We start from the raw sequence: 8,815 nt of genomic DNA, 5'->3' as shown, positions 1-8,815 counted from the left end.
AGGTTTCACGGTATCCTACTGCCTACAGAGTAAAATTCAAACTATTTAACAAAACATCTAAGAACTGTGAAAATTTGGTGCCTTTTCCCTCTCCACTCTTATTTCCTCCGGTCTCACCAGATCCCTCAGTATTTCTGGAAGGTGTGAACTTTCAGATTTCTATGCCTTGGTCTGACTTCAGTCCTTTATTGCTACCATTTCAATACCTACTAATCATTTAAGACCCTGATCAAACTCCGTTCCTCTCGCCAAATTCCCTTATCCTGTGTTGATTAATCAGAATTAACCAATCTTGTCCCTATGAGCTCCCATCTTTGTTTCTACTTCTGTTTAATGCTTTTGACAGTTGCCCCCTAATAACGATACTTTAGTGTCTTCAGATCTTTCTGGGCCACTATATTCCCAAAGGGAGACCAGCTCTATCTTCATCAATCCCATTTCTTCTTTCTGGACACACAGGAAGATCCCATTTTCCCTGTCCTCCTCATGGTCAGTTTCAGGCTATGCGTTTGGGTTCTGACTGATGATCTGGAGTAGAAGAGAGATGAGCACCTTCCAGGATGGTCTCGAGCAAGCTAGTCTTTAAAAATTATTTGATGATCCTCTAGTCCTCTTTCCACCTTCTACGGACCAAGGCCAAAATCACAGACTAAAAGGAGCCTGGATCCCTAAGTAATTACTTGTAAGACAGCTATGTATGAGACAGCTACCTACCTGCACAGGAGATTGTGTGACTGAGAAATAAGCGATGTCTACGCCAAGCCACTGAGATCTGGGGATTCCCTGTTATGGCCACAAAGGCTAGCTTTCCTTAACTAATACAATTCTTCAGGTAGAGGGGACCATGATTTATTCATTTCTTATTCCCGCCAGTGCTCAGTACTTTGCATGTCTTTCCAAAGTGAAATGAAGAGTGAATAAAATAGCTGTCCTAAAAATTATATATTTTCACCTAAGAAAGAATTGAAATTCCCTTAAGGGCAACAGCTCTGTTTTCTGTGAACATGAGATTAATGATTTAACAAACACGTGTCTCTGGTATCTGCTGGCCAACTTTAGCAACAAGAGAGAGAGAAAAGTGGGTTGAAGGGGTCGCTACGAAGACCGAGGCATCCTCCCCATGGCTGGCTTTCCTCCTCCTGCAGGATATAGCTTAGTGTCACCCCCGCAGCAAGGCCTTTACGGCTCACCCACTTCTCTAATATTCTCTGTCTTAGCAGTTATCTTCGTAGAATCTGCCTTGGACTCTAATTACTTGCTTGGTCTGTTTGGATTCCAGCTCTGAAAGGAAAGCAACCACATCTGTCTTGTTCACTATTGTTTCCAGGTAACTAAAGCATGTCTGGTTTATGGTAGGCTCACACTCATGATGATTCACAATGATTCATGATGAAGGAGCCAGAAGAAGCACCGAGTAAAAATATCACTATCTGATGTTTTGGGTAGGGGGTGCAAACAGTTTACACTTTGAGACCCCAGAATCACGGCTGTACACAGCAAAATAATCAATGCTACTTTCCAGGAAAGTTAGAATTAAGTTCAGCAAAATATATTTAAGCAGAAAGAAACTTGGCTGATGCACTACAGATCATGGTTCGAACATGATTTCACATTTACAGAAGGAAGTATTAGTTAACTGGAAAAATCATCCGCCCAACACAATTCCCCAGAGAGGCGAAAGAAGTGAGCTATTGCTAATCATTCTTTCACCAATTCATTATAATTTCTCAACAATTGTTTATTCTGTGTCTAGTATATACAGAATACAGAATTTTTCCAGGTGTTGCTGGAAATTCTATGGAGTAGATGACATGCTCCTCCTCCTCTTCAATGACTTATAATATAAATGAAAACATAAAGGAAAGGAAATTGGCCCTTGTCTCCTAGTTACATTTGAGATGAGGTGCCATACCCTTATTTCCATTTTGAGTCCAGTGTTGCACCTGACCTGGGAAAGTGAATTTTATACTAAACACAATCCCTCTTCTCCAATCCCCACTGCTAGCCACCCACACCTCCTCTTATAATACTTTTCATGAAAAGATGCGATGCATTCCACATAGTAAATAGTCAGTATTTGCTATGTAGGTAGACACACTCAAAGAGTTCACTTTTCTATGGATTTCCCCTTGTGTAGAGAACGTATCTCCCCTATCTTGTCCTTTACCAAAGGAATGGTCTCCATCTTGTCACTCAGCTCCTGCCATCTGTGGGTCATCAACCAGTAGTACTTCCCAAGACTCTCATGATCGCCAGAACCTTCTAGAGACATTGACTGCTTGTTCTGCAGACTTTGCAAAATGACTGCCTGGCCCCTGATTCCACCTGAAATGGCAGCTCCATCCTGGAATCCAGGTGATATTCCGAGAGGTAGAGTCTTTTCTTCCTTGATACCTATCTCAAGTATAAAGCAAATTGAATATTTCTTTTTTCAAAGATTTTATTTATTTATTTGTCAGAGAGAAAAAGCACAAGCAGGGGGAGCAGCAGGCAGAGGGAGAAGCGGCTCCCCGCTTAGCAAGGAGCCCTACCTGGGGCTCGATTCCAGGATCCTGGGATCCATGACCTGATCTAAAGGCTGGCACTTAGCCCACTGAGCCACGCAAGTGTCCCGCAAGTTGAATATTTCTGTTGATTTTTTTTTTTTTTTTAACTCAAGTGATTCCAATGTGTTTCCCAGGAGGCAGCTTGGTAAAATAGAAAGAACTCCAAATCCACAGTCCGGAAACCTCGGTTTCGTGTTCTGGTACTCTCTGTAACTAACAGTGTGATCTAAGGTACACAGGGTCTTAACCTCCTTGGGTTGGACCAAAAGGTCATCACCTTTCGACTCTAAAAAGCTACAAATGTGTTTTTCATCCTAACAGCATCGGTTCTATTGACCAATCTACGGTGCTATCTATCCTTGCTATCTATCGACCCACATACGGTGCTGTTTTGTCTTAGGGAGAAGACAGCATGCTGGGATGGCAGGTGTCTCAGGGTTCTGCCTGCTGAATTGTCACCAAGCAAGACAGAGCCCAGCTGTTGTCAGCTGTCCATCTGACGGCTCTAAGAAAATGTCTAAGACGGCAAGGTGATCCTTTGATGTTTCTCTACCCCAGTATTTACTTGACACCGAGGTCTTTATTTCTAGAAAGTCCTTTCCAGCAAATAGGATGTTGAAATCAACAAGTCCTATGGTATTATTTAGGTTAAACAAACAGCAGTTTTGAACAGAAGCCGAATTGAATGGCTTGAATTTATTTGTATGTGAGATGATAATTAGCTGCCTAATCCAGGGCTGTCTAGGCCAGTGCTGTGATTAGACTTCCGAATAATCCAAAGGGCTGCTCAGAGATTATCTCCACTTTACTCTGGAGATGGGCATCTAAAGGGTACTTTCCGCGGAGCTCCTCAAATATGAAGCAACGGCACTTACAAATCCTTGATTAAATAACTATCAAGGTCATAAAACAGAATGAAACAGAATGAAATGAAGCACTCACTCAGTCATTAAAGATGGGCTTTTTACTTTGGAAAACAGTGTGGAGATTCCTTAAGAAATAAAAATAAAAATACTCTCTGGCCCTGCAATTGCACTACCGGGTATTTACCCCAAAGATACAGATGTCGTGAAAAGAAGGGCCATCTGTACACCAATGTTCATAGCAGCAATGGCCATAGCCACCAAACTGTGGAAAGAACCAAGATGCCCTTCAACGGATGAATGGATAAGGAAGATGTGGTGCATATACACTATGGAGTATTATGCCTCCATCAGAAAGGATGAATACCCAACTTTTGTAGCAACATGGACGGGACTGGAGGAGATTATGCTGAGTGAAATAAGTCAAGCAGAAAGAGTCAATTATCATATGGTTTCACTTACTTGTGGAGCATAAGGAATAACATGGAGGACAGGGGAGATGGAGAAGAGAAGTGAGTTGGGGGAAATTGGAGGGGGAGACAAATGATGAGAGCTTGTGAACACTGAGAAACAAATAGGGTTTTGGAGGGGCGGGGATGGGGGGGTGGATGAGCCAGGTGGTGGGTATTAAGGAGGGCACGTATTGCATGGAGCACTGGGTGTGGTGCATAAACAATGAATCTTGGAACACTGAGAAAATAAAATTAAATTAAAAAATAATAAAGATGAGCTTTTTAAGCAAGGTTCATTGTTATTATCATTTCTCCTGTTAACAGGAGGGGAAAGACATCACCACCCCATTTCTTTTCACCAAGTACAAAGTTGCTTCAGTGGGTTCTGGATCTAGAACTGGAAAGTTTTGCTAAGTCAAAGGGGCTTATTTGGAGAGACAAACTCTCACCCAGAAGACTGATCAGGAATAGTCTTTGCATTGAACTAGTGGGATGTCCGCTCTGATTCATTTTCTCAGACGGGTTCATCTGGGGACAGTTTCTCCCAGTGAGCCTACTATGTACGTTCTTTTCTGTTTTAAGCCACCTTCCAGAAACTGCTCATGGTGCTGGTCCAGCCTAAGGAGAAATCACTGCCTCTCCATCAACACCCACCAGGCGAAAATAATCAGATATCAATTACTTGGCTGAGTGAGGACAAAATAATTGAACTGGACCGTGTTGTTGGCGCAGTTTCCGTGGCTTTGGGTTGGCGTGTTTCTAGGCCTGCAGCAGCAAGCTGTTTCCCCGTGAACAGTTGTTAATTAGAAAGGGTTTGTTTCCCTTAATGAATTGACAGTTCTGCTTATTACGTTTAAAAATATTTTTTTAAGTTAGTTCCCTCAGGAGAAGAAAGGCGTAAACTTAAGGGGTTGGTGGGAAAGGTCAGGCACTGGGTGTTTCTAATGCAGGATTTCTCTAATAGCATTTTTCTAAGGCTCTTCATCCATAAAGCCTCCTGATAATTCACAGTGATGTTCTGAGGGATCTCACCATCTGCCTGTGTCTTAGACATGGTGAATTACTTAGCGATGCTTTTGGGAGGCTCATTTGGACATGGTGCTGCTGTTTCTATATTTTTCACGTGTCATGTAAATGACTCACATAGCCACCTCCACATTCTCCAATGTAGCAAAGAGCTGATGTGGTGGCTTGTTGGCTTTGGGGAGATCATTCGTGTCAGAATGCCTGGATGACATGATGAAGGTCTTCTATGTCCACTTTGGCTTCTTCCCTAATCTCACAAGAAGTTGGGGGACTCAGAATCTACAGTGTAGTGCACCTGGGTGGCTCAGCTAGTTAATCATCCGCCTTTGACTCAGGTCATGATCCCAGGGTTCTGAGATCAAGTCCCACACTGGGTTCCCTGCTCTGTGGGCAGTCTGCTTCTGCCTCTGCCCCTCCCCCTGCTTATGCACTCGCACTCCCTCTGTTACTCTCTCTCTTTCTCAAATAAACAAAATCTTAAAAAAAAAAAAAAGGAAACTACAATGTATAGCCCCATTTTCTCCACTGTTCATTTTCCTATAGGATATGGTATTTTAATGGGCTTAAGATGTGCCAGAAATTAGTTCAAGGGCTTAACATGGATTAACTCATTTTATCCTTACAACAGCCTATGTGGCAAGGACTCTCATTGTCCTGTTTTAAAGACAAGGTAAATGAGACACAGAGGATTTAAGGAACATGTCCAGTTTCATAGCCTATAGAGAGCAGGGCCAGGATTCAAACCCAAGCTCTCTGACCCCACTGCCCACACACTTTACCACTTCTCCAAATGAAATTAGTGAGTAGGCACTAAATTTCAGCTATGTGAGGATACTGGGAATATCAGTGATGTAAAGATCCTTGAGGAAAAGCCATATATATGGTCTTGAGCTTTCAGATCAGTTGCCTTCAGAGACTGCTCTAGTTTACACTGGAAAAACTGAGAACGAGCAGAGCTAGGTGGGGCTGCGTTCACTGCTTGCAATCTACCCTCCATCTGACCCAGGTCTCCACTACCTGCTTCTCTGGGAAGCCTACATCTCTTCATCGTCCTAACCTGTATCTCCATCCACTCAAGTTCTCCAGATGGCTTGTCTCTGAGGTAACAAACTCATCTCTTTGGTTCTTTAAGACCTTCCTCTGGGGGCACCTGGGTCCCTCAGTCCGTTAAGTGTATGCCTTCAGCTCAGGTCATGATCTCAGGGTCCTAGGATGGAGCCCTGCATTGGGCTCCCTGCTCAACAGGGAGCCTGCTTCTCCCTCTCCCTCTCCCCCTTGCTCTCATCCCCGCTTGTGCGCTCTCTCTGTCAAATAAATAAATAAAATCTTATACAAACAAATAAACAAAAAACCCTCCCCTGGATTCTTCCCATTGGATGAACAAGGACTCCCGATCCCCTCGCCTTTCTCCCAACAGGCAGATGGATACTTCAGATCTCCCCAGACTCAGCATCTCAGCTCATAGAGTGTCATTTCTTTATTTACCCACTGTTTGCCTCAACATAAATAGAAAGAAGGACAAATGAGAACCACCCAATCCTGGCCCCTCAGGGGCCTGTGCTGGGGTCTGTGAGCCAGTTGTCTCTCTGCCGGGGGTCTCCTTGGCCTACCTGGTCCTTCTGCCTCTCGGGCCCGCAGCGTGGATGCCATGTGGTGGGCTCTACAGGGAAAGAGCAGCTGGGCATAAACAGGGCCCAGGAGGGCATCTCACAGGGGGAAATTAGGACATCTTCCTGAGGCTACTCCCTCACAGCTGCCATTAAAGAACAACTGATCCTTGTCCAAGAGTCACAGGCAGGAAGTTGCACGGGATTTTTAGAGCATGGCATAACATTCATTTAATTCTGACAAATTGGGGCAAAGTTAGACTAACTGAGGGACTGTTTAAAGAAATATATCTAGCAGGCCACCTAAACTTAGCACCGCTGCTGAAATTGTCACTCCCTACTAGAGTTTGTCCCCCAGTCTCTACAGCTGTTGGCTTCCTTGATTTTTCTTTTCTTCACATCCCGTCTACAGGTTTATTGGCACTATCTCCAACAGGCGCCCTACAGCCTTCGTGTATCTGCTTCTCCGTGTCTGCCTCCCTGGTCCATGCTGCCTTCACCTCTGCCCCCATTCTCCCTCCAGCCTCCCAGCCAGTCTCCCGGTTCCATGTTGTTCCTTTCCATCCGTGCTCCGCCCAGCAGCGAGAGCAAGCTTTTCCACACACACATCATATCCTGTGACCACCCTGTTTAAGGTCTTCCAAAGTCTCCTGATTGCATAGTGGAATAAAACCCAAACTCCTCCCCTTTTACGAAGATGGCGCCGAAAGCTAAGAAGGAAGCCCCTGCCCCTCCCAAAGCCGAAGCCAAAGCAAAGGCTTTGAAAGCCAAGAAAGCGGTGCTGAAAGGCGTCCACAGTCACAAAAAAAAGAAGATCCGCACATCACCTACGTTCCGACGACCCAAGACTCTGCGTCTCCGAAGGCAACCTAAATACCCTCGAAAGAGCGCCCCCAGGAGAAACAAGCTTGACCACTATGCCATCATCAAGTTCCCCCTGACTACTGAGTCAGCCATGAAGAAAATAGAAGACAACAACACACTTGTGTTCATTGTGGATGTCAAGGCCAACAAGCACCAGATCAAACAGGCTGTGAAGAAGCTCTATGACATTGATGTAGCCAAGGTCAACACCTTAATCAGGCCTGATGGAGAGAAGAAGGCATATGTTCGGCTGGCCCCTGACTATGATGCTTTGGATGTTGCCAACAAAATTGGGATCATCTAAACTGAGTCCAGCTGGCTAAATCTAAATACAGTTTTTTCATGATAAAAAAAAAAAAAAAAAAACCCAAACTCCTTACCACAGCTTGCAAAGCTCTACAGTTCGTGACCCTGCTGACTTTTCTGACCTCATCACATGACGCTCGCCATCTTGGTCCCCAAACTACAGCCACACCAGACTCTGTCCCTTCATTGTTCTCCCTCTGGGCCCCTGTACTTGCTGTCCCCTCTGCATGGAAGACTTTTTCCCAAGTAACCACATGGTTGGCCCCTTCTTATCATGCCGGCCTCAACTCAGATGGCATCTAGAATAATCACAACATTCTACAGGTTAGAACAACACAGTTCCCACCAGTGTTGGATGGCAGTTTCCTAAGGGGGTTCTGAGTAAGTCCACCAATCTACCAGTGAATAGCAGAAGAGCTACTTAGAGAGAGGCCTTCTCCAACGTTAAGTCTAAATGACCCATTCCTGCCTGGTTCTCTGTTTTATTACATTCTTGTGATTTTGTTTCTTCATAACACCTGTACCCAGCCGGAATGATTTTGTTCATTTGTTCATTTGTGTTCTATCTTCCTCACCAAGACGAGAGCTCTCTGGCTCTTTCCCACTGCTCTATCTTCAGCATCCAAAATAGGCTAGGGCAAATTACAACCAACGTGAGGAATGACATCAAAATACAAAATGACCTGAGAATAGAGGGCATGGAGTTTTCTTCCTGGCTTTCCATTTGTTAGCTGTGCCACTTTGGAAATGCTGCTTTGATTTTTCCTTCACTGAAGCTTAAATAATAACAGAAATTTTCTTAAGGTCTAGGTTCTGTAATGAGATGAAGGAAAAGGCTTGCCCTCAGTAGAGCAGCTTGATGCTGGGTCTTTCATAAATGGACAAAAGCAGCTATCAGGCCCTGAAATGCTTCACAATTCAGGAGAAAATGAGCTTACCTGCTTTTTAGTTCTAAACACCACACACATTGTATTCCAATTCTCTTTAAATTATTCTCTGTGTAAGGCATAGGTTGTACTACTCAATCAATCACAGCACTTTCTAGATTAGATGCACTTGTCTCCTACCAGCACTGGATGATTAAGTTCTAAGTTAGTCTGGGACTCCACCAGTGACCATTAAAAACCTGGCTCTTCATTTGAGTCTTTTGT

General features: G+C 44.2%; 1 protein-coding gene across 1 annotated transcript; it reads left to right on the top strand.

Annotated features, from left to right (window-relative positions):
- The first annotated feature begins 7,179 nt into the window (after positions 1-7,179).
- LOC116581951 (60S ribosomal protein L23a) lies at positions 7,180-7,662 on the top strand. The gene has a single exon (XM_032329295.1). The coding sequence runs from the start codon at positions 7,192-7,194 to the stop codon at positions 7,660-7,662; it is 471 nt and encodes a 156-aa protein (XP_032185186.1). The 5' UTR covers positions 7,180-7,191.
- The last annotated feature ends 1,153 nt before the right edge of the window (positions 7,663-8,815 follow it).

This window comes from Mustela erminea, chromosome 21 (genome assembly GCF_009829155.1).
Source record: "Mustela erminea isolate mMusErm1 chromosome 21, mMusErm1.Pri, whole genome shotgun sequence".
In the NCBI taxonomy this organism is placed as follows: Eukaryota; Metazoa; Chordata; class Mammalia; order Carnivora; family Mustelidae; genus Mustela; species Mustela erminea.
This window is presented reverse-complemented; position numbering and strand designations above follow the sequence as displayed.

What these genes read in the sequence shown, in the direction of transcription:
- LOC116581951 (XM_032329295.1), top strand. Translation starts at nt 7,192, where the DNA reads ATGGCGCCGAAAGCTAAGAAGGAAGCCCCTGCCCCTCCCAAAGCCGAA.